This window comes from Notamacropus eugenii, chromosome 3 (genome assembly GCF_028372415.1).
Source record: "Notamacropus eugenii isolate mMacEug1 chromosome 3, mMacEug1.pri_v2, whole genome shotgun sequence".
Lineage (NCBI taxonomy): Eukaryota > Metazoa > Chordata > Mammalia > Diprotodontia > Macropodidae > Notamacropus > Notamacropus eugenii.
Window position 1 is genome coordinate 37,716,914 of NC_092874.1, and position 25,421 is coordinate 37,742,334.

At 45.2% G+C, this 25,421-nt stretch overlaps 2 protein-coding genes across 5 annotated transcripts in view; one reads left to right on the forward strand and one right to left on the reverse strand.

Annotated features, from left to right (window-relative positions):
* Positions 1–16,755, forward strand: part of RFTN1 (raftlin, lipid raft linker 1) — a 185,897-nt gene extending 169,142 nt beyond the window's left edge. For both annotated transcript variants that reach the window (XM_072651254.1, XM_072651255.1), the window contains 2 exons: positions 1,029–1,110; positions 14,815–16,755. In XM_072651254.1, coding sequence (XP_072507355.1) covers positions 1,029–1,110; positions 14,815–15,159 — 427 coding nt within the window. In that variant the 3' untranslated portion in view covers positions 15,160–16,755. The remainder of the gene's footprint in view (positions 1–1,028; positions 1,111–14,814) is intronic.
* Positions 16,756–16,867: 112 nt separating this feature from the next.
* The window catches only part of OXNAD1 (oxidoreductase NAD binding domain containing 1), a 60,571-nt gene continuing 52,017 nt past the window's right edge, over positions 16,868–25,421 (reverse strand). Inside the window, exons 10-12 of one of the 3 annotated variants that reach the window (XR_011976592.1) lie at positions 18,726–18,767; positions 17,575–17,790; positions 16,868–17,221 (exon numbers count right to left, since the gene is read on the reverse strand). Coding sequence is in view for 2 of the 3 variants with exons in the window: in XM_072651262.1 (XP_072507363.1) it covers positions 18,111–18,175; positions 18,726–18,767 (107 nt within the window). In the remaining variant the exon portion in view is untranslated. Of the gene's footprint in view, positions 18,176–18,725; positions 18,768–25,421 lie in introns of all 3 variants that reach the window. The other 2 variants (XM_072651263.1, XM_072651262.1) reach the window with 2 other exon arrangements.

Genomic DNA, 25,421 nt, shown 5'->3' on the forward strand with positions numbered 1-25,421 from the left:
CACCATCCTATTTCTGGCAAAACTCACAAAACCCAAGCATTTTAATTGAGATAAAATTACCTCCCCAGGGTCACGCAGTCACTGAATGTCAGAGGTGGGATTGGAACCCGTGTTCCTGATGAAGACTCATCTCTCAGTCCTTTAGGCTCTTCTGTATATTATGTACAGGCTAATGAAGAGAAAGGTGGGGTTAGGGCCGTGAAGAGCCAAATTTAAATCCTGGCTCTGACATTTATTCTTGTGTGACCCTGGGTAAGTCATTGATTACGGGATCATAAATGCAGGGCTGGAAGCTACCTCAGAGGCCATATCTTTGCCTACTGACCCTTCCTGACTTCTTCAAGTCCCAGCTAATCCCACCCTCCAGAGGAAGCCTTCCCCAGCCACCTTCATGCCCGTGCCTTCCCTCTGTTGATTATTCCTTATTTATTATATTTGGTTATCTGTATGTTATCTCCCCCATTAGACTGTGAGCTCCTCAAGGACAGGAACTGCCTTTTGCCTTTTTGTACCCTCAGAGCTTAGCACAGTGCGCAGAGGAAGTGCTCAGTAAATACTGATTGATTGATGGATTGCTGCTGCCACACAGCTGAGATGGTGGAACTCCTGAGGGCAGACTGGCTTTGGTCTCTTTTTGTATCCTCTGTGCTTAGTATTGTGTTTGGTGGCACATAGTAGGTGCTCATGATAGATAATGGATTGCTGCTGCCACACAGCTGAGCTCCTTGAGGGCAGGAACTATCTTTTGCCTTTGTTTTGCTTGGTGCATAGTAGATACTTAAAAATGTTTATTGATTAACTTCTTGTCTAACTCTCTTTTTGTAGATGAAGGAACTGAGACCCAGGGAAGTGACATGACTTGGGTCATGCAGGTTGTCACACAGAGGCAGGATTTGAACCCAGGGCCACAGAACTCCCCAGTGTAGTCTTCCCACTGTTCCATGCATGGGACTACATTGGGGAGTTCTGTGTCATGTCACTTCCTCGGGTCCATGTGTGGTGCTCACCCAGGGTTGAATGTGTTACAGGGACGGGAACATGGCCACCAAGCAGATCGTCTTCCTTCAGAGACCCTCTCTACCTCAGAAAGCCAAGAAGAAAGAATCCAAGGTGAGTGTGACCTTGACTTCCTTCCTGGGGCCCTTCCCTCTCCCCGAAGTCACCTGAACTGCATTCCTAAAGCGTTGAGTGCCCAGCAAATGACCTGCATCCACTCCCAGCCCAGGCAGAGGCTGAATGGCGTCTGGGGGGCCTCATCCAGCTGCCATCCTCATTGGCCAGCCCCAAGGAGAGCCCTGCTGGAAATCAGACAAACTTGCAAAATATCCTTCCCAACTATAAATAAGGAAATAAATCTGGCTGGAGTCAGATGAGGGGAAGGGATGCTTGAACTCATGCCAGGGTTCTGTGTATTTTAACTTTATTACGAGAGGGGCTGTTTCCCCCTAGCCTTCTGTCCCTGTAGGTTTTTCTTCCTCCCCTCCTTAGATTTGTAGCCTACACAGTTAGGAATTTTCAGCACATTGTGAGGTTTAAAGAACATGGGATGACCTCAGCCTAGGGGAGCTTTCTATGAGGATCCTTCCTGCTACCCAGGCCCCTCTGTGGGGCTTTAGGGCAAAGTTGCCTGCCTAGTGAAGTTTCTACAGTGTCAGTTCCATGGGAGTATGGAATCCCAAGGGAGGAAGAAAGAGGTCATCTGGGCCATTTCCCTGCCTTCCCGACAGGCTCCGAGGTCATCTCCAACTGTCTCATTTTACAAATGAGGAAACTGAGGCCCAGAGAAGTGAATTCCAAAGTCTCACAAGCAATAACAGGGCCAAGATTTGAATCCAGGTCAACAGAATCCAGATCCAGCATTTTTTCTGCATTTCCAGATAATCTCTGGAAGAAGGTCATGAGACAAGGATCCCAAATGTCAAATAACATTTACTAAGTGCCTGCTTTGTGCAAGACACTGTATTAAATGCTGGATGTAACAGAAAAGTAATTTTCTTGAAATTCTGATTTTCTTGGTTAAAAAAACTTGTTCATTCAGTTCAGTTCTATTTGAGTCTTTGTGACCCCTTTTTGGGTATTTCTTGAAAAAATAGTGGAGTGATTTGCCATTTCCTTCTCCAGCTCATTTTACAGATGAGGAAACTAAGGCAAACAGGTTCAGTGACTTGCCTAGAGTCGCACAGCTAGTAAATGTCTGAGCCCAGATTTGAACTCAGGTCTCCCTCTCTCTAGGCTGGGCACTGTCTACTGCACCACCCAGCTGCCCCCTCCCCCCAAAAAATAAGTATCTCCTAAGCCTGGGCAGTGTTCTGTGGTTATACGTTAGGTCTCTCTCCTTTGAACTCAAATGCCTTATATTTTGCATTTTTCTTAACTTTAATTGGACAGTGAAAGGCATACCCTACCTTTCCGGCAAGTAAGTGGTCCAGACGTCCGCTTAACTTTGAGTCTCACCACTTTGCAGTGACCTCTGAGCTAGAAAGCTAGGTTCAGGTTCCATCTCTGATCCAGCCTGGCAGAAAATGGAGGGAGTGGGGCTGGACATGGAGATTTGGGAAACATGTGCGTGGCCCTTTCAAGGTTTCACAGCCTTCCTTGTCGAGAGGGCCAGATGAGAAGAGGAGAGACGGGTTGGGAGGGAAGTGGTGAGGAGCAGGGCTGATTCAGATGCAGGAGATACATATGAAGTGTTTACCTGCCCCTGCCAGCAGCTGGGGGAGATCAAAACTTTAAGTAGACTCCAGCCTCTGCCTGTGCGAAGTTTGTAGTGCAGTATGGGCAGAGGGCACAACCACAGATGACTGTGATGCAAAATATGGCATAATAAGTGGGTCAGAAACTTTTGAAAAAGGAAGGATTGTGTGATGTTTGAGAAGTACATTTGTGTTGGGCTTTTTTGAGGGGGTACAGGCCTAGGCTTTCATTAGTGTGGGGATTTCCCAGAGTTGACATTCGCTCCCTAAAACCAGGGGTAGAAATGCCTTCTGTCTATGCAGATCTCCAATTGTCCTGCCTATTATAGCCTTAGAGACTGCCTAGGACGGTGAGAGGGGAGGTGACTTGGCCAAGGTGATACAAGCAGGACATGGCAGAGTCAGAACTTGAACCCAGGTCTTCTGGACATTGAAGAGAGCCCCTCTATCCAGTAAGCAATGAGGAGGAAGAGGAGACATCATAGGCATTGGTGGATGAAGGAATTGAGAAGCATGCATGGGGCATCCCTCCCCACCCGTTTACTACAGGGGCAGAGAAATGACAGTCCTCCTTGTTCAGGGTCACAGAGAGAGAGTAGGTGGCTGAGGCAGGATTTGAACCCAGGGCCTCTGGCTTCACATCCAGTATTTTGTCAACTACAGCGCCCTGTTGGTGGGACAGAAATGGCCTAATATGATTGGAGTGTACTGTATGCGGAGGGGAGGACACAAGGAGGGAAAGGCCGAGTGTTGCCAGCTTGTGGGCAGCCTCTGATGCCAGGGAAGAGGTCTGAATTCATCAGCCACTAGGGCAAAGGAGTAACACGGCCAGAGGTGTATGTAAGAGAAAGAATTTGGATAGCTTTATGCAGGGTGGAGGGAAGGAGGAGCCGCTCACAGGGTTGTTGGAAGAGTCCAGGCCCAGGACAGGGACCGGTGAGATTCAAGAGATGGGGCTGGGGCAGAGGGGGCATCAGCAAGGCTTGGGAACCAGGCAGTCTGAATTATTTTCACACACATACGCAGACACACACACTGACACACACACAGACACACATACACACACTCCTGCCATTTATTGTGAATGAAATAAAACTAGCGTTTCCACATATACCCTGTAATTCTGGGGACGTTTGGGGTCTTTCTTCATGTTCCCAACACTTCCACAGTGCCTGCCACATAGTAGACACTTAATAAAATGCTTGTTGCCCGACTGACTTTGTGAAACCAAAGAGGGTTGTATGTGAAACCCTGAATCTCTGTTATGTACACTTCGCTTCTCAACAGAGAAGGTGACATGGAGTCAGTTTCCCCAGAGAGGACTGTTTACATGGAGAATTGCCAGTGATGGTGGAAGTAGGGAAAGCATAGGAAAGTCAGGCTATTTGTTAGCACAGTTCGGGGACCTCCCTGCTGTAACTGGCAGCGAGCTGATCCCATAATAATGTACTGCCAGGGAGCCTTGTTACTGACTGTGAAAGACTTTTCCCTCCCAATGGACTGGGAGATACAGAGACAGGATGGGTGAGTGGATAGATAGATGGATGGACACACAGATGGATAGATAGAAAGGATTGGTAGACAGATACAATGGATAGATAGAATAGACAGAATGGGAGGAGGGAGTGTATGCACAGATAGGGTGGATGGATGGATAGATAGATAAATAGATATAAGATAGATATATCTGCTTGAACATCCTGACTGGCTGAAGGAATTTCCTGGTATATATTCACTGATGGTTTGACATCAGCTTGGAAAGAGGTTTCCAGTGGAATGTAAGACTGAGAATCCTTTGGATGGAATGGTTTTCTGTTGAATGTTTTCATGAACTGAGAATTGACTGACAGTGACCTCCAGACTGAAGAGATAGTTTTTTGGCCCATGTCTCTCCTTCTTTCCCACGAGGTAATTAAGGCACAATCTCTGCCTTCCCATTTATACATTGCTTGAAGGTTTGAAGAATGTCTTGTTCTGTGCTGTCTCATTCGGCTATCCCCATTTTATAGAGGAGGAAACTGAGGCTCTGTGATCCAGCCAAATCAGCCTTCTCTCTTCTCTGCACAGACGACGCTTTATCTCCAGTGTTGGGCCTTTATATTTTTCAGTCGTGTTTGACTCACCATGGCCCCATTTGGGGTTTTTTTTGGCAGAGATACTGGAGTGGTTTGCCATTTCCTTCTCTAGCTCATTTTACAGACGAGGAAACTGAGGCAAACAGGATTAAGTGACTTGTCCAGGGTCACACAGCTAGTGTCGGAGGCTGGATTTGAACTCAGGAAGATGAGTCTTTGACTCCAGGCTTGGTGGTCTACGCACTGTGCCACTTAGCTCTCCCTTATTCCTGGAATGCGGAGTCCCCTTCCTTTATGATGCAGCCCAAGCACCATTTTCTGCATGAAATCTTTCTTGGTCCCCCACCAGTGGCTAGTACCTTCCTTCTCAGACTACCTCAAATCCAGCTACATTATGTGTACGTATTTATTGCAGTACATAGTTTTATACATGCTTGTTAACCCCATCAGAATATAAGTTCGTCGTCAATAGGAATTGTTTTGTCCTGGGTACTTGTATCCCCAGAGCCTACTATACAATAGGCGTTTAATAAATACTTGTTGATTGATTGATTGACTTGCCCAGCAATGTCCCACCATTCGTGAGTATCTGAGGCAGGATACTTGGTTCTTCCTAACTCCGAAAGCAGCTCTACTAAGAACTTCCAAACCAGTGGGGAGGGATGAGACCAGCTGGAATGGGACCAGCACAGAAAAGGAGAGAAATTCTGCTGTGAGCACTCTCTAGGCCGATGGAGCATTGACCCCTGAGCTGCATGGATGGACCTTGAGGTCAAGCCTTGCGGTATTTCCACCCCACCATGGAAAATGTGAAGAGGAATGCCAAGAATGGGCTGGGCTTTTACTGTCTGTCAGGTTGCAGTTCTTAGCTAAATAAAGACTTTTCAGTGGGGAGAGAAATATGGGGTCCTTGTGTGGGGTGAGATGAGGAGGGTGGCTATTTTTTAAGCAAACACTCAATCCCCTCTGCTATTATTCAGTGACTTCCATAACACTTGAGATGTCTTTGCTCTGGCAAAACTATTCTCCATGGAGATAGATTCCTAGACAGTTTTAAAAACCTGTGAATAAAATCCATTAACCCTACCTGATAGAAGACTCCTGACACACGGTGGTGTTGCCAAGTAAAGGTAAAAGAAGAAGAAAAAAAGTCAAAAATCTACCTAGTTTTTGAATTAAAGAGCTCAGATCCTTCGATATCGACAGATGAGTCTGAATGCCTTGGGGACTCAGGTAAAAGCTCTTACTTGGATGGCAGCCTCTTGTACCTGTGAATTGCTGGAGTTCTGAGAGAGTCCTTAGTGTTTAAAATAGAGAGTAAGACCTCTGGGTTTGCGGTATCTGCTTTTAAGTTAGATTTTAAAAGCAACAGTAGCAGTCACATACTACAAAGCCCTATATCTGTTAAAAAAAAATCTGAGAAAATGCTCACTCCTCTCCCCCTTTCTGGAGAAACCTTTTCAGAAGAGTCAAGAAGGATGTGATTTTATTTTGGTTTTGATATTAATCTTTTTAAATTTATGTTACGCTTAAGTACAAAATAAGAAAAGAGAAAACAAAGCATTGCTTCGTCCACAGAGAGAGGATTCAACATAAAGCAGTAAATTTCCATTTCCAGATCAAGTAGGATTTTAAAGAAGCATTTAGCACAGTGCGTGACCCGTAGGAGGTGTTCGATGGATGTTTAATGAATGGCTAGGTTGGTCTTCCTACAATGCCTGTCTGGGATAGATAGATAGGCAGACAGATAGGTAGGTGGGTGTAGGATCTTAGACTGCAAGCTAGAAAAGGCCTTGGAAATCATCTCCTTTTTCAGGTGAGGAAACCAAGGCCCAGAGAAGATGTGCTTTATTCAAAGTCACAAAAATTGGGTGTTAAGATCTTAGATCTAGAGCTGAGGGAGCCTGGTCCAACTCCCTCATTTCACATACTTGTAAAATGAGTAAACTGAGGCCCAGGGAGTCTTACTTGACTTGCTTGAAGTCATCTAGGTAGTTCATGGAACAGACAGTACAAAGCCAGGGTCTTGTGACCCCAAATCTAGTTTATTCCCCACTTTGGCACCAACTTGTCTCCATATGCTGACAGATTCACTGAATGGATCATTCATCCAGCTTTATTTCAGAATATTCCGTCTTAAGATCATTGAGAAGTACAGGATCCATCTAGTACAACCCCCTTATTTTAGGGGTGAGGGAGTTGATGCCCAGGGGAATTTAATAGTTTGCTAAAGTCACCCAAGTGCTGAGCATTAAAGGAAAGGAGGTGAGCCTAAATCCTTTGAGTCCATTGTACCATGCTGTTTCCAGACTCATCCTTCACTTTACTTCTTCCATATTGATTACTGGGTTATAAATAGAAGTGACAAGATCCCCTAACTTCCAGTGTACTAGGGCTTGATCCAGTTGGCCCCATATACTCCATAAACACCAACATCTTCAAATATGGAAAGAACTAGAAGTTTATCACTTTGGGTGGAATTTCTCTGGAGATTTATGGAAGGATGTGGACAAGGACTGGGCGGGATGAAGAAGACATAGGATGCAACTGGCACCAGTGGATGGACACCCTCATTGATGAAATATGGCTCCATCAAAGTACTGGAATACTCTTGAGTTTAAAAGATGAAGTAAGGCCAGAGGAGAAGAAAGGCATTGGTTGTTCAGTGAAGTTGGCCGTTGGGAGTCAAAGGGATAAAGACGTCAACGCTGAGAATTGGGGCTAGTGGAAGGGCCATTTTTGGTGCTGCTAAACACTGAGTAGATCCTTCTTGATTGGTTAGTGGCCCCTGCGTATGTGCCATTCAGATTTCATTGTTATTGATTTTTTAAAAAGGTGCCTGTCAGCAAGCCTTTAGTTGAGAATCTGAACCAAAAGGCTTTCATGTCTCTTTTCTAGACTTACATTTGCTGGCCACTCCACCTAATAAGGCATAGACCTGACCTATGCTCTGACTTAGAAGCCTCCAGAACGTACGCACCATCAGATCTGCATAAGAAATGGCCTATCCAAGAGTGTACTTGGCTACCCCAAGGGAATAGTGAGATTTCTGACGTCGTGGTGGGTCTGTCTGGACATCTCAGTTACTCAGGGAATTGAGGAATCACAGAATTTGAGAAGTAGATGGAAACCCAGTGACCAGCTAGTCCCCACCTTTAAATGAGTGGTAGCACAGCTGACAAGTGGTCATCTAATCTCTATTTGAAGACTGCCAACAATAGGTTGGCCCTGGAGTCAGGAGGACCTGAGTTCAAATTCAGCCTCAGATTCTTACTAGCTGGGTGACCCTGGGCAAGTCACTTAACCCTGTTTGCCTCAGTTTCCTCATCTGTAAAATGAATTGGAGAAGAAAATGACAAACCATTCCAGTTTGCCAAGAAACTCCCAAATAGAATCACAAAGAGTTGGATCCTGCTGAATGATAACTAATCAACAGCAGATAAAAAAGGGAAAAAATCAGTTCATCAAACTGTAACCTACACATCAGCTAAGTTCAGTAGTGTGTGCAATGTCCCACCTTTGGAAAGAAGGGAGGGAGATTAATTCTCTGACCTCTTTTTTGGGCTCAAGCTTGCAGACCTCTAATTTCATTGTTGGAAGGGAAAAATACAGATCAGTGACTGTGACTGACAGGCTTGAAACATGCCTGGGGCAATCAGAAGTGAATTGACTTGTCCAGGGTCACACAGAGTAGGGTCAAAAGCAGGACTTGAACATGGGTCTTCCTGAGTCCAAGGCTTGCCCTTTATCCACTAAACCACTGTTGAGACTACTTTATGTACTTATCATCTCTGAATTTTGATCTCCCCTTGTTTTGCTCACAGAGGGTTGGCACCTGTGGGCCAGGGAGTTTAAAGGCCATAGGCATTCATTTTGGAACACAACAGCCCATTTAAGATGAAAGATTTCTCAGGAAAACATCCTATTCTTCTAGAACAAGTGTTTGGGTATCTGTAAGTTTCATTTGCTCGCATTGTCTCCAAACCCCATTAAGGACAAAAATTGCCATCTAATCATGCTACCACACAGTTTAGAAGAGCCAGAAAGGCTTAGGAGGAATTGGACTTGGGTGGTTTTGGTCTGTATAGGCTTAGAGATTAGCCTAGAGCCCCGAGAGGCTGTCACAAGTCAGTTTGTGTTAAGTGTCAAGGACAAGATTTGTACCTATGTCTTTCTGGTGCAGAGGTCAACTCAAACCATTGAGGCTCCTACCTGGCTCAGTGGTTTTGAAGAATTCCAAGTAGTTCTCAGTGCTTGGGGTGAAGGTTCCATCCCACCACACCCCTAAAACAAAAAAGTCAATTTGAGATGTTCTCTCAAGAGTCAGGAGGAAGGAAGAAGGTCATGTTGCTTACCTAGCCACAGATGGCCCAGAGGAGATCGCTGGATCAGTACGCCAAAGTCTGGCTCCCTGCGGGTGCTCTTGGAAATGGCTTTTGTCCCTATCTCTTCCCTGAGGAGCAGATGGGCAAGCCCAACTTGAGAGAGCTGCCTCCTCTTGGGCAAGAGGCCGATCCAAGAGCATCTGTCAGGAAGGATGGGTTTGGGAGGGAACTGTTTGGGTGGGTTTGTCTTTGTCTTTGCTGTAAGAAACCATTGAACAGGTATTTCAGATGACTATGTCCTGCATTGGTCAGCCTTGGCCCAAGACTTCCAGAAGTCTTTACTTGGCTTTTTGATGTCCAAAGCCTTCTTTTGTTTCAGGGAGAGTTGACAGCCTCCAAGGCTGCTGTCATAATAATAATAATAAATAATAACTGAGGCTCAAAGAATTAAGTAGCTTGCCCAGGGTCACACAGTGACTGAGACAGCATTAGAACTCAGGTCTTCCAGATTCTTCAATCCAGTGTCCCATCCTACCTTTTGTTATATGCATTAACAATTATTATTCTGGGGGGGGGGGGAGCCACCCCTAGGGGTCCACAGTGCCAAAGAGGTCCAAGACACAGAAAAAGTGATGAACTTTAGGTATAACTGAATACAGTCATCTCTTATCTAATCTGTCTAACAATCTGGGATGGAAGTGAACTGTATTTGCTACATTGGTCCGAAACTAAAGTCGTTTTTCAATGGTTTACATTTCTGTCACATTTTAAGGTTTCCAAAGCTCATTCTTCTCAGTAACACCCCTGTGAGGTATGAGTAGTATGAAGGTTATCCCCATTTTACAGATGTCAAGACTGAGGCGTGGGGAGGTTAATGACAGGCCTGTGACCACGCCACTTGTCAGTGCTGGGAGGGAATGCACTCAGACTCGGGTCCAGCTCTCCACTCTGCCTCTTGCCTGAGTGGAAATGAATCCAGGTGGGAGGGAAGTGCATTGCCCTGAAATACGCCAGATTCTTGGGGGTTTGTAGCAGAATCCTCAGGAGAAACAAGACCTCAGCACTCTCCCTGGGATATGGGAGATGGCCTCCACCCTGCTTTGTTGTAGTTGGATAAAAGATAGCTTTGGGGTGGCTGGTGCTTGGAGATGTGCCCCTGCCAAGCTCAGGAATCACCCAGATTGATGTGGTTTTTGTTCCATGGTCCCTGAGGTCCTAGTGATGGTCCTGTGGAAGCCGTTGGTGCTCTGAGCAGTGCTATCCGTTTCCCAGGGGGGATGTGTGTCCACACATAAATGTGGGACAAATGGGTAGTGCTGGTCCCCTGTCTGCTTCCTTTCTCTGCCTGGGTCATTTACTGGGTTGCCCCCTTCTGGGGAGTTGTTTCCTTGGTCTCCTCTCTGGACTGGCATTTCAATTGTTAAGGAGACAAAGCTCTCCCTCTCCCATTCCAGGCTGTCTGTCTTCTTACCTTTTGAATGGTGGTGACCTCGCTTATGTACGGCGTGACCCGTTGGCATATAGCCCAGCTCTGTCTGGCCTTGGCAAAGCTCTTATCTTAGCTAGCATAGAGCCTTTCCTTTCAGGAATGTGTCACGAATATTGACAGGCAGCCAGAGAAGGGGATGGCTAGCCAACTTGGAGTCAGGAAGACCTGGGTTTGAGATCTATCTCTGACATAGATTTGCTGTGTGTCCCTACACAAGTCACTTACCCTCTCTAACTGCCTGAGGCAACTCAAGATTGTTAAGAGGAGATAATCTACATAGTTGGAGGGAGTTTTCTCATTGGGATTTTCTGAGGCTGATGAAATGACCTATCTAGTCTAAAATTTAAAAAAAAATTGAGAAGCTAGTGAGATGGGAACAGAGGTCATTTCCAAGACTACCCATACACCAAACACAGAAGACAGGTTTTACCCCTACGTGTTTCTTTTCCAGATGTTAGGAAGAATTTCCCTTTGTGATTGCCTTAGATGCAGCAAAGCATTCTTCCACCATAGAGTAGATTTTGAGTGTATGGATACACCTATGGCTGAAAGGGACTTGAGAGGCCACAGAGTCCAGCCTCCTCATTTTACAGATGAGGAAACGGAGGCCCAGAGAGGTCACAGGATGATAGTCACCGAGCTCGAAGGAGCTCAGAGACCCCTTATCTTACAGATCAGAAAATTGACACTTAGAAGTGAAGTGACTCTCAACTCAAGACCCTGGAATTCTAGACCCAGGGATCTAGGATTAGAGAGGGAAGATGGTTCTCTACCAGATAAATGATTCAAGCCCTTCACACTTTGGGCTGGCCTGTCCCTGTTTGGTCCAAAATCAACCATTCTAGTCCAGATTTTATTAAAACCCAAAGCCTCCAAAATGGCATTTCCTAGATCAAGTCTGTGGGAGATCCTGGCATAGGGAGGTTATTTTTCCCTTGTTGGCATGCTCTGGACTCATGTTTCTGTCATCTTCCTTGAGTCCTATTATACCCACCTTGCCAAGTCCTGTGAGAACCCGGGCTGCCTTTTATTTACCCAGAGTGTTTATTGGTGTGTTCATAAGAGTCCTTGAATGCCTAGCCCAGAACAGAAAAGAAGAAGAAAGGCCAAACTCTGCAGACTCACCAACTCCTTTCCACCTTAAGCCTGTCTTCTTTGACTCATCTGGACTGTGCCAGGGCCCAGCAATGCAGGAACTGGGGCCTGCTGATCTCCCTTTAATCACCGTGCATGAGTTTTTCACTTAAATCAACATTGGAGGAAGCCAATACTTTGTGGCCACACTCAGAGGAAATGACCACGGTGGAAATTTAAAACCCCTCTGTGTATAGCGTGGTTGCTGGGGCTGTACCATCAAGGCAGCCTCGTGGAAAGGAAATTCCCCGGTTGTGTGAGCCCGCTTCCTGGATAGACCAAGCCCCCAGCGAGGAAGAAGGCAGATGTGCCCTGACTCTCAACCTTCTTTGAGCCTGTGTGTTTGCTGTCCTGGCTAAATTCACCCTAGGCCCTCCCTCATGGCTGTGATCTATCATGCCTTCTAGAGCCTTCCGTGGCGGTTCCTGGGGAGCCTGATTGAGGCCAGCTGACCTTTGGAAAGGAGTCCCTACAAAAGCCAGTTCCTAAGGGGCAAGCCCTCTGCCCCCCTGGAGCAGTCTGGGGATCCTGAGTAAGGCATTCAGGGCTTTAGAGTAGCTGACCCTCACCCAGAGTCCATGAACTTGTTTTCTAAAAAGTATTTTGATAACAATTTCAGTATAATTGGTTTCCTTTATAATCCTATGTGTTTTATTTCATGCATTTAAAAACATCATGCTGAGAAAGGGTCCAGAGGCTCTACCAGACCACCAGAGAAGTCCTTGGTACAAAAAAGGTTAAGAAGCCCCAATCCAGGGACGATCAGAGGCATAGAAGTCTAGAGTGAGGAGGGACTTTAGAGACCATCTATTCTAGCGACCCCTCTCCCCCATTTTACATCGGAGGAAATTGAGGCTCTGGGTCACACAGCTGGGAAGGGACAGAGACAGTATTCAAACCCAAGACCTAGGACTCTAAATCAAACGTACTTTTCTCTTTAGGTAGGTTTTGTTGTTTCAGTTGTGTCTGAGTCTTTGGGACCCTGTTTAGAATGTTTTTGGCAGAGATATACTGCAGTGGTTTGCCATTTTCTTCTCCAGCTCATTTTATAGATGAGGAAATTGAGGCAAACATGGTGAAGTGACTTGCCCAGGGCCACACAGCTAGGAAATACCTCTAGTAGGTAGAAATTCAATAAATGTTCATTGATCGATTTATTATTAATTGTGTGATATTGGGCAAGTCACTTAAGATTAAGCATCCCCCTCAGGGCCAGGACTGACTTGAAGTAGTAGAGCCGGGCTGTAGCTTGGGTCCTGGGGCTCAGTTCCCCATGTCTCTGGGGTCCTGGGACTCAGCCCACCCCATCACTTCCATGGTCATTGGTTAAGAGGATTAGACAGAAGCACTTGGAAGGACCAAAGCACCATTTGTGGAGGCCACCAATGTATGTGCTACACTGGGCCTTTTCTAGGGGGGGGGGGGGTGCCACCAGGGGGGATTTTTTATTTCTTCCAGTAGAGAAGGGTTAGGGTCCATCACAACCTCTAGCAGTTGGCCCCTGACCCAGGAGCTCTCCCTATTTATAAACCAGCAGGCCCAAGTTATATTCTTCAGGCCTTTCAGAGTATTTCGTTTCCCTGCTATTCCCACAGAGCTACGTTTTTCCTTTTCTTTTTTTTGTAGACTCACCAGAGCATGCAGGGCTCAGCCCCTTTTAGGTTTTTTTAATTACATTTTTTTTTCAGTTAAAATATTTATTTTTTCTCTCTTCCCTCTCCCTCAGTAGGGGAAAAAAAGAAAAGAAAAACAAAACCCTTGTAACAAATATGCATCGTCGAGCAAAACAAATTCCCACGTTAGCTGTGTCCAAAAATGTGTGTCTCATTCTGCATGTTGCATGTCTCTGTTATCACTGTTTCTCTGGAATCGTTGGGATCATGTTGTATGTATACGTTCCTGTGACTGGGATGCTTTTCCCCCTCATCTCCTCTTGCTGACTTTTTTTAAGATCCCCACTAAAATTCCTTCTTTTCCAGGAAGACTTTCCTGACCCCTCTTCATTCTGCTGCCTTCCCTTTGTTAATTTTCTGCTCTCTGTCCTAGAACTGGCTTGCTCTGTCTTCTGCCTCTTCTTGTGTCGCTAGCAGGTGCCTGTTACTTAGTAGGTCCCTCAGACCTTCTTCTTGGGGGGCAGTGGACGGGGGCAGCCTGCTTTTCACCTCCCATGGAGGGGCTTTGATTTGGCACCGCTGGCTGTGAACAAAGGCCTCCTCCTGCTTCTGGTGCAGGGTCAGCCCAGCGTGGGATCTCTTGCCTCCAAGTCCTTGGCATCAGCATCTCCCCTTGCCTTACTGGACTCAGCCTTGAACTTTGCTTCTCCCCAGACAGACCTGTGTGGGTCGGCAGCAGTGGGGACAGCTGCTGACTGGCTAGATAAATTGAACGGTCCCCGGGGCCCACCTCATGCTGGCCTGGGCTGATCGAGGGCTCAGTTTTCTTGCTCGCAGCCAGGATGGAATGTGTGCCAGGATTTTGTGGGTTATGACCTCAATCCTGAAAAATGCCCCATGAAGAGCGTGTAGCCCACAGAGCACCAGAGGAGGAATGCATCACACCATCCTCCCCTTGTGGCTTTGTGGGGTACCTATTTCAAAAATAAAATCCAGAAAGCCACATCCCCATTAAAAAAGAAAAAACAAAGACCAATGCAAGACATTTAGCAAAGACTTAGGATGGGGATTTTTTGTGGTGTAATGGAAAGAGCCGGGAGGCTCTTTATAGCACAGTACAATGAAAACAGCCATTCCTTCTAGGATCGGAGGACCTGCGTTCAAAACTTAACTGGGTTCCTTGTCACCTGTGTGACTTTGGGCCGGCCATTTCACTTCTGCCTCAGTACCCTTATCTGTAAAATGACAGAATCAGACTAGAGGCCTCTCTATTTGTAATTTTATGAGATCTTTAAAACTCCTAATAAACATGAGTTAGTGGTGTTTAGGCCTCGGGCAAATAGATTCTCCTTTAATGAAATGAGTTTGAGTTATGCCAAAACGGTAACCAGGAACAGACCTCGGCTTACGCGTGCCAGCCTGTGGGATGTCAGGGGAGTCTACATGGAGGCTTCCTAATGCGTTTCTCTTCCCTTTTATTCCTAGTTTCAATGGCGTTTCTCCCGTGAGGACAGCCGGCAGATGAGAAAATCCAAGTCTAAACTAAGTGCCCGCGAAAAAGAGAAAATGGAAGAAAATGAGAAAAATCAGGATGAGCTGTTTTCCAAAGCTGGAGAGGTGGGGAACTGCCTGCCTGCTTTAAATCAGGGGGGTGGGCTCACCAGTGAGGAGGGGAATGGGGTCTCTGAGGAGCCAGAGGGGGCAAAAGGGGAAGAAAAGGCGAGTCCTATTTCGGAGGCGAATGGAACTAGTGACCACAAGGTCCCCTGCAATGGAGAGGATGACCGGGAGGCCACTGGAGCAGAGCATCCTGCGGCAGGAGAAATTTGACTGCGAATTGAGAAGTTTGGCTGAGCGCCTTCCTGTGGAGGACACAGGCTCAAGCCACTCTTGGACTTGGCAGTATGTGTTCTCTGTCCACATTGACGTGGTCTTTTCTTCAAAAGCGAACTCCACGCTCCCTCACATCGCCACATTTTGTTCCTGCACATATTGTTTGAAATGTCTTAAAATGTAAGGGCATTTTCTCCTGGTGTCTTAGAATCCAGGCCCCTAGCCCCAAAGTCCCTCTCTCTCCTTCTTTCCCTGGGGTTTAAACAATCCAATGCAAACTTCCTCTTTTGGGGGCTTGGGGAAAGTTCAGGTGGATTTTTCTAGGCCAGAACCAAGTTTCAGCCAGCCCACAAAGAATGCCAATACCTCCAATGGCTTTCTGCCACTATTGGCTGGCCCTTTAACAGGGTCAGCAATACCCAGGGTTCCATGTTTCCTCCCCTTTAGAAGTGCTTAGACACTCACGACTGCTTTGGCAAAATGGTGCTAGGCAAGGATTGGTACCAACTTCCCCTGTGGAGAGCATTCCCATAGATGTTAATCTAGGGATGAAAAGCTAATTGTTTGCTCACTTGTTGTTGGAGAAGTTCATTTAAGTACTCTGTTTGTGTCAATGCCCCCCCCAATCCCCCCAAAAAGATTTAGTATCCAGTATGTCCAATGCACACATCTGCTTTGCTGTCTTCTCAGGGCAGCCGTATTTGGTTGGGTGCCCTTGCTTCACCCAGTTTTAATCAGTATCATTGACGGAGTTGGTGCGCTATGTAATGCTGTGTTTATGAAGTATGCGTATTGTTTAGAAAGCCTTGTTCAGACTGGTAAACATTAGGAAGAACACTCAAACTGTATTTACCAAAACAATGGCCTGTCCTTTCTCTTTCTTGCTTAGTTACTTAAAGCAATAAATCACCCTTGAGTTTAGCGCACTGTTGAGTATTGGTTATTTATCATGTCATGAAGGAAGCCTCCCTTCCTCTCCCCACCACACAAGTCTCCCACTCCATGGGCCATAGGTCCTTATGCAAGGCTCTTAATACCTACAGCTGAGTGAAGGTGAGAGAAGAAAATGGGGCCCCTGGGAAAAGCAGCCCTTTGCTGGCCTGACTAGCTGCCCCCTCTCATGCCAGCCTAGGCACTGCCATCTTTCATCACATGTCAGTTGGTTTAGGAGGCATCCAAGAAGCAAAGACCAAAAAGGGAAGATGAATGGTGTGCCAGAGAAGAGGTGGAGGTGGCCGACAACCATCCTGGGAGAGCTGCCAGTGTCAAAGGGCAGCCACTCTGTGTGTTATTGAGGTCAGACCTTTTTCTGTTCGCAAGTTTATTAAAATGTGTATATTTGTAATATATTTTTTACAGAGCAGGCTCAACTCACTTATATATGTTGCATGTTGCTGGGAGATTTTTTTCCTATCTGCATGATGAGCTCTGGGGAGCTCAGGAAGAGGTTTGGGGGCCTCTGATGAAAGGGAGAAGGGTTGGGAAGGCTGACTGGACTTCCTTTCTCCCCCCATGCCGTTTTCCCAGAAGGATGTTATTGTGTCTGCTATCTGTACAGTATCTTGGCTCAATAAAACATTAACTCTTGGTGCACCCCTCCTACGTTCCTGGCTCTTTGTCCAGGGGTTCAGCCCATTCTGGATAATGGTGCCCTGGGGCAGCTGTCTTCACTCTTTCCGTTTCATGCACAATAATGAGCCTAACATTTTTCAGTAATTAAATAACATTTATTTTTGTTCTACCTGTCATTTACAACCACCACCACCACCACATGCCAGAACCGTAACTAATTTAGAGGCCTGGGAATTGATCTCAGTTGCCAAATCGGTCCTGAATGATGCTTCCCCCAACCCTCACTTTGTCCCCATCCTCACGCAGGTGGCCCGGTCATCAACCAGTCAATACACATTTGTTTGGCTCCTACTGTGTGCCAGGAATTGTGCCATGTCCAGTGAAAAAACCACCTGTTTTAAGTCAAGAGGCATTGGAGTCAAACCTTTACTGATCACTTGCTGTCTCTGTGACTTTGGACAAACCAACTGACCCAACAAACATTAAACTAAAAAAAAAAAAAAAACAAACATTAATTTTAAATTTAAATAAGTTTAAAAAACATTAAATTTTAAAAAATTAAAATGCCTACTCTGTGTTAGCCCTGGGGATAAATAGATTCATGATTGATACTGAGGGAGAATTTTAGACAGATAAATGAAGAGGTAGATGGGAAATGAATGGGTGGATAGCTTATAGATAGGTGAACAGACAGATGCATGAATAGATGGATGGATGGGTGGGTAGATAGATGGGTGCATGGATTGGTGGATGAATGATGGATGGTGGACTGATGAATGGGAAGATGGAGAGATAGATGGGTAGGTAAGACACAGGATGGGTGGCTAGCTGCATACTTACATACTATATACATGCAGTGAGCATTTAAGCACGTACTATGTTCCAGGTACTCTGCTAAAAATATATGAAACAGCCTCAAGGAGCCTATAGTCCACTGGAAGGGAGCAAAACACTTTCTCAGAGTCTCAGTTTCCTCCTCTATAACATGCTCCTTGAGTCAGGGGCTGCCTCACTTTTATTTCCACTGCTTCCACGATGCGTGGTACGTAGTAAATGCTAAATAAAGAACAGATTGGTTTAGATAATAGTGTCAGAAGGGAGGGTACGACCTCCCTGTGCAACTCTAGATTGATGTTCTTATGAAGGCTGATGACTTCTTCAATGAGTCTGTAAGTCTCTTATCCTTAGTGAAATAGGCTCATGCCTGCTTGTGTGTGCGTGTGTATACAGATGTGATTTCATCGGCATTGGGGGGTGCTTGGGAGGAACCTCCCTCCACCAGTACAGGTCGGCTCCTGCTCAGTAAGTGTCTTAGAGAGTTACCTGGGCCCTGAGAGGTCTGTAAGTGACCTGTCGGGTCTTACAGCCAGTACGTGTCAGAGGTGGCATTTGAACTCGGTCTTCTGGATTCTTCCTCCATGCTGCTGCTCCAAGGTGCTCCCTTTTCACCCAGGAGAAAAACCAAAGCTTCTAAAATAGAGCTATTTGCAAAATTTCAGGTGGTGGGGCTTTGCTAGTAAAGACTCAGGTTTTTCTTTGCGTTCCTGGGCAGACAGTGCCAGTCCTTTTGTGACCGTTACCTAATGATGCTCTGGAGCTGGTGCTGGCAATCAGAAATGCAGGCCTGGGGCTGACCGGTGCTTAGAGCCAGGACCTAAGTGACTACATGAGGTGCCCTGGGGCTCCTGGGGAGTGGGGAGGCTGAGCCAGACTTTCGAGGAGCCTGCCTGAGAGAGATAAGAAGAGACCCGGCCTGGGCAGCGCAGGCACAAGCAGGGCAAGGGCCTGCTTGCAAAAAGCAGCATTTGCTTTCTGTCAATAGGGCTTGCTGCGGAGGCTTTTGAGGGGGGTGGGAGTTGTAGGGGGAGAAGAGGGCATTTCCAGGAACAAAGAAAAGGCCTGGCGAGCTCTGCTCCCTTTGTGAAGCTGCGCTTGAAGCCCGTTTCAGCACCACTAACCCTTTCTCCAGAAAACGATGGAAAATTACCCACCTTCTAGAGTTAGTGCACACACCCTGTGATCGAGCATTATTCCTGCAGGCAAAAAAAAAAAAAAAAAAAAGAAAATGGAATCCAAGTAATTAGCTGGATTCTAAGACATCTTTACCAAATCTTGTTAAGGAGATGCGATTTTATCATTTTCAAGTCCATGGATTAACTAGAACCAGACTAATAATTAATAAGCCTCATTAATGAGGGGAGGAGGGAAAGATGGAACTAATGAAAAAAATATATATACATAATTATATACATGTATATATATGCTAGCTCTTATCGTAAGATCATAATATTAAGTTCATAATTAAATTAGGATCCTAGTGGCAAGTGTTCAGTCACTTCACAACTGAGGAAACAGTCCAGAGTTTCCGTGACTTGTCACATGATCAGCATGTGTCTAAGGTATAATCTGAATTGAAAACTTCCTTGTTCCAAGGTCAGTGCCCCACCCATTACACCACATCTTCTCAAAGAAGGTCAGTGGTAAAGTGCTTTGGAAACATTGAAGTTATCTACTGTCTATCTGTTGTTCAGTTACTTTTCAATTGTGCCCAACTCTCCGTGACCCCATTTGGGGTTTTCTTGGCAAAGATGCTGGAGTGGTTTGCCATTTCCTTCTCCAGCTCATTTTACAGAGGAGGAATCTGAGTCAGACAGGATAAAGTGACTTGCCCAGGGTCACACAGCTAGTAAGTGTCTGAGGTCAGATTTGAACTTAGGTCTCTCTGACTCCAGGGCCAGTACTCTATCCACTGTGTCGCCTAGATGCCCCCAAAATAGGTACCTGAGTGGTTTGCCACTTCCTGCTCCAGTGGATTAAGGCAAACAGGTGAAGTGACTTGCCCAGGGACGTCACACAGCTAGTAGTCGTCTGAAGCCAGATTTGAACCCAGGAAGACAAAACAGTGGAAATAAAAAAGTGAGGCAGCCTCTGACTCAAGAAGCATATTATAGACGAAGAAACTGATTTAGAAGGAGTCTGTAATAGTTTTTGGCTAAAAAGAGTATAATCCAACTTGATCACTCCTCTTATTCATCAGGCTTGGTTCAACCGATTTACCAAGAAGAAATCAGTGCTTCAAGGACAAAGATTTGCTAGCAGGGAGGATATTTAGAAGGGCATTCTGAAGATTGAAGGCAATTCATCATCCATCCAGGGCATCTCCCCATCTCCCTGCCTCCTCCTATATGCCTCCCCTCATCCTTCACTCTTTCCTCTTCTCCATAAGTACATTCTGTTCCTGTATTACCATTCCCTCTGTTTACTGTCTTCACCTATTAGAATATAATCAATCAACCGATATACATTCATTAAGTGCCTACTATGTGCCAAAAACTGTGCTGTGATAGACGGAAAGAGACTTTAAAAAAAAAATATTATCCCCAGCCCTTAGCAGACTACTTGGCATATATAGGAAGGATTTAATAAATTCTTTTTCATTCATTCATAAGGCATCTGTGAAAGACTTTAGTGGAAGATGTGCCCATATCTATGCACATATGCACACACACATCTATACACAAAGCCACCAGCTTACTAATTGTGACTTTTTAAAACTAAGACGTATTTTGGGATCTATTTCTTTGTTCTGGTCCAAAAGTAAAATGCACCAGCATTTTCATGGTCACTGATAATCTATTTATTGTGAAACTAATCGAAAGCTTTAACACAATTATTGCTCCGTGGTAGGGCTCTTTAACTGTGTCACAGACCCCTCTGACAGTCTGGTAAAGCTTATGTACCCAGAGTAACGTTTTCAAGTGGCTAAAGGAAATGTGAAATTCCAGAGGTTAGTGAAAACAAAGATGTACCTTTTTTCCCACATACAGGTTGAAATCTGTTGGAGGACCACAGGTTAAAGATTCCTGCTTCTGAAGGTGCACTTGTTTGGAACAGTTTTTCATAGTAGAAACTCAAGGAAACACATTATTAAATATTATATAGACTTTCCAACACGGGGGAAAGGGAACTCGTTCTTTTCTCAGAGATCTGTTTTTGGAACAAAAAGCCAGTTGATGACGGTCTAAGGAACCATATGGATCCAGGCAATCTTCAGTTCAGTGCTTAGTCCACAGACTAGGTCACATCTTAGTTTCTCTAATAAGATCAGTCTTTTAAATGTTGATCCCTCCAAGCCAATTTAATTAAGTTCATTTCAAATGAAATTCCTTTTGGCTACAATCTACCTATTAAAAAAAAAACTGTATGAAGATGGAAACAAGTAATCGGACCAGAGATTTAGAGTTAGAAGTGACCTCAAAGGTCACTTAGTCCAACCTTTTCATTTTACAAATGTGGAATGAATTGCCCAAGGTCATATAAGTAGTATGACTGAAGGTTAATAATCCCAATGCTTGAAGATAGATAAATGACTCTTGGATGGTCTCCTCTGCAGGATAGATACGCCAGCGTTCTCAATAGCCCCTCACAGTACTTCCACCATGGTATCATTGGAAAGACCCTTAGAATGCCCTGCAGTGAAAAGTGGAATCCAGGACTCCTGCCATGAAGCCACACTGACCTTCTTACTCCCAATCACTTTTATGTATGTTCAGAGGTGCTCTGATCAGAGGATAGAGGATTGTAACCTGCCTCTGCCATTTAGACACATCTGATCGCATCTCAGTCTCTGGACTGGTAAAATGGGGGCATTGGATTAGATTGCCTCAGAGACTCCTTTCAGTTAGGATACCCACAGCTTCTCTCCACGAGCAGTACTGTCACTGGAATGCTCAGGGGATAAGGTGTTCCTCTTGATTCAGCCTTTTCTAAGAAACAAAGCCAAACCACTTGAGGGTCATCTTGTCCACATCAATGAGTAAGCACCAAGTGAGTTAACCCAATAGGGCTTTTGGAGGCTGGGGCTGACCTCTTCCTGGTGCTTTTAGAGGCAGGTGCCCAACTGGGAGAGAGGGTGACAGAAAGGGCAGTGCCCTGACTAGGATGGGGTCAGGAAGCCGGGATGCCAAGCCTCACTTTATCATTACCTAGCTGGGTGGACCTAGGGCAGTTAACTCTCCTAATCTCCTTGTTAACCTGGGACAACAAACAGCTATTTCATAGGGATGTGAGGCACCAGATAAAAGAATCCAAATGAAAGCTGAGAAGTATAAAGGACTCCACAGATTGCACTTTTTCCATTCACAATTTGACAAGACTTGTTAAATCCCCATGTCTGGAATACACTCCCTCCTTACCTCTACCTCCAAGAATTTCTTCCTTTAAGAAGCAGCTCCTTCTGGAAGCATGAAGCCTTTCCTCATCCCCTCAGGCCCCAAACTACCTTGCATGGTTTTGTTTTAACTTTGTATTTGTGCTGTAGAGTTTCATATGAACATGCTGTCTCCATTAGAAAGTAAGCTTCGTGTGTGCAGAAATTTATTGTGTGTCCCCAGCACCTAGTAGATGCTCAATACTGTTCAATGATTGATCTTATTTGATCACTACAACCCTATGAAGTGTGTGCTATTATCTCTACCTTTCAGAAAGAGCCACTGAGGTTCAGTGAGATAGTGACTGGGGCCCAGTGTGACCCAGATAATAAGTGTCTGAGGCAGGATTTAAATCTTCCTGACATGGTCTTGACAATGCTTTCCTGACCTTACGTCCAAGGCACTGTCCACTATACCAATAAAATGGAAAAGGCACTGGGCTGGAGAAGGGGAGCCTGGGTTTGACTCTAGCCACAGACACTTATTAGCTCTGTGGTAAGTCATCTACCCTGTCTATCTACGTCTCAGCTTCCTCATCTGTAAAATGGGAACAGTTTAGGCCAAGACAGGTAAAACCGTGGGTGGTCTCTGAAGGTGTCAATCCATGAACGATTTCAATCGATCACTTCCCTTAACAAAGGATAACTGTTGACAAGAGAAACTCCTGGACAAAATGTAAGCTTATCTTGAGGACCCCTGATTTCACTAGTGTAAAGATTCCCTTCAAATGGAAGCTGGTGTTTCTGAAAGGGACAGTCGAATGTCTGAAACAGCCAGGTCACAGCAGGAAACAGACACCTCATCAGTAGCAGCATCTTCACACACAAACGTGACCGCTGATTTTTCAGATTCTATGTGAATAATAGGATATTGTAATACCAACGCCAGGAAGGGCCTCCTCTTTTCCCTAAGAACGCACAAAAATAAAACTACCTTTTTATCATAGCTTTATTTTAAATAGAATAAGCTGTCAAGACAAATGATCAGAACATAAATATTTATAATAACCCAGACTGCAACGACAAGAGGAATATGAGGGCACTGTTCTCTGTTCAAACATCTACAGCCCAAACATGTCAGTAACAGGTGAAACTGGGAGCGTGACAGTCATCAGATATGCACATGATTACAGATATGCACGTGGGTGCAGACACTGCCCCACTTCTACAACTGAGTGTCAGGGATAACATACTTCCTCAGAGCAATGATGGTACAAATCATAGTTTACAAAAACCTTTCCACCTTAAGAATAAGTCATGCATCCTCTGCATCTTGCCTTTTACCCTAAAACAAATTGTCTGGCAATGTGGCACTGTGGAGGTGGGGGGTTGTACCCCTTCCTGGCCTGTGTCTGATAACTACAAGTTCTACTGGGGAAGAGTATCCATACGATGGCAGGCTCATAATTCTGTATACAGAGGCAGGCAGTACCTGGTGGGCAAAAGAAGACCTAGCTAGGAGGAAATTCTTTACTTACTGAATTGTTCATTGTCTTTGATATGAATGGTCTGTCTATAAACTAGACTAGAAGTGTCCAACACGTGACGTCCACAGGCCCAACCCTTCAGAATGCAGCCCAAACCAAATTTAAAATGGAACTGGAAAATAATTGACAATACAAATAAAAATACAAAAAAAGGTAGATGACATTAATATATGGTTTTCTAAGTCAATGTGTGGCCTGCAGGGATCCTTACATCCAATTTAGTGATTTGTTTCTATCTGAATTTGATGCCAATGAACAAGCCTCTAAGCTCTCTGAGAGCAAGGACCTGACCGTGCATCTCAGGTAACAGCACAGTGATCTACACTTGACTAAATACATGAATACATGCTGTTGCTGCTGAAATAAGGCCAATGGGCATGAAACTACCACATGGAGATATACTACATGTGGCAGTCTTTTTCAACTCTTATCAAGGACAGCGTGACGTTTTTTCTTCAGTTCAGTTAAAGTCTGCTAACTCTAAGTTATACATGGAGAGTGGCTATTTACTAGTAAATTTTGTAATTAATCACCATTGTGCCTGCCCATGGCCACTGTAGACTCCTGAATGAGATCTACCATCGTTCAAAACTTGGGCCTCAGTATCTGTCCAGGAAAAACCACCTGAATGAAGACTACTGTCCAAGCTGCGATTCACAGTTCATTAGCTAGCCCAAGGTAAACGTACCTTGGACACACACACTGTCTATGGATGGATGGTGAACTGTGCCCAGAACTGAGGAGTGGGCTACCACCTTCAATGAAGTTCCTATGGAAAAGTCAAGGGAGGACCCAGGTCTAGGATGGAGGCTTATCTCCTCTTCATTGTAGAGGTGGGGAAGTGGGGAAAGAACACTGTACTTCAAGTCAGACAAACCTGCTGAACTACTTCCTTTTTTTCTCTCTCTTCACTTTCTGCTGTAAGACATGGCTCACTGGATTGGGGAAGAGAGGAATTTATTTAGAAAATGAAGATGCTATGAGAATAAAAGATATCAATAATTTATTTTTTTTTAAAAAGTCAGTGTGGGTGGTTTTCAATCTCCACCTTTGGAGGAAGGACTCATGGACACAGCAAAATATAGAACAGAAAATATAGGACCTGGCTAGTTGAGCTTATGGCAATGGTACCTTGTAGCAGGCTGGAGGCAGAAGCAAATCCCAAACCTAAAGCTGTGGACATGTGCCTTCCCCAAAGGTGTCAACTTATATGTCGAATGTACACTGAATCACTAATAGGGCCTTCCCAAAGAAATCAGTATCTCAGTTTTAGTTTCCAGCACAGACACTGAAACGGAGATAAGGGCAGCTCCTGCCCATCCTCAGAGAGCTAGCTCAAAGGAAGCCATTCTGAGGTTGAGATGGCTGGGGGCAACTTTCATGAGGCCTGCCAGCTAAAAGCGCCTTTTAGAGCTGAAAAATCAACCTGATCTGCATCACTCCCGGATCTGTTGATTGAATTGGTTTCTGTGTTCTATTTAAATCAGGTGAGAGAAATTCTTATCTAGGTTCTTTCCCACTTTGACAAATGGTCTCGAGTTCCAGAGAAGCTCACAAAGGTCACTGAAAGGTCATTTTACATCTGCAAAACTGAGGCCCCAAATCACAGCTAGTGAGGAGCTAAGGAGGGATTTGGCAATGACACTTCACCAGCACTGGACTAAACTCAGTCAAACCATAAACTACACAGAAGTCCAAAATAAAAGGTCCCAAATCAAATCTATTCCATTTTGAGGTCTGTGTGTGTACTGAAGGGCCACCTTCCCTCACCCCAAAGCACCCCTGGTGGGCTCTGCAGCAAGAGAAGAAAAATGGCCCATCTCTTTATGCTTATTTGACCAGACTGGCCCAGACTTCCTTCCATCTGCTCTGAGTCCCCTGAACCTCGAGCCTTCAGCTCCTTGCTGCCCATATGGTCAGCAAAGGGGGCTGCTTCTTGGACCCAGCTTCCTGAAATGTGGAGATCCAAACTACAAGGTAGAGAAGACATG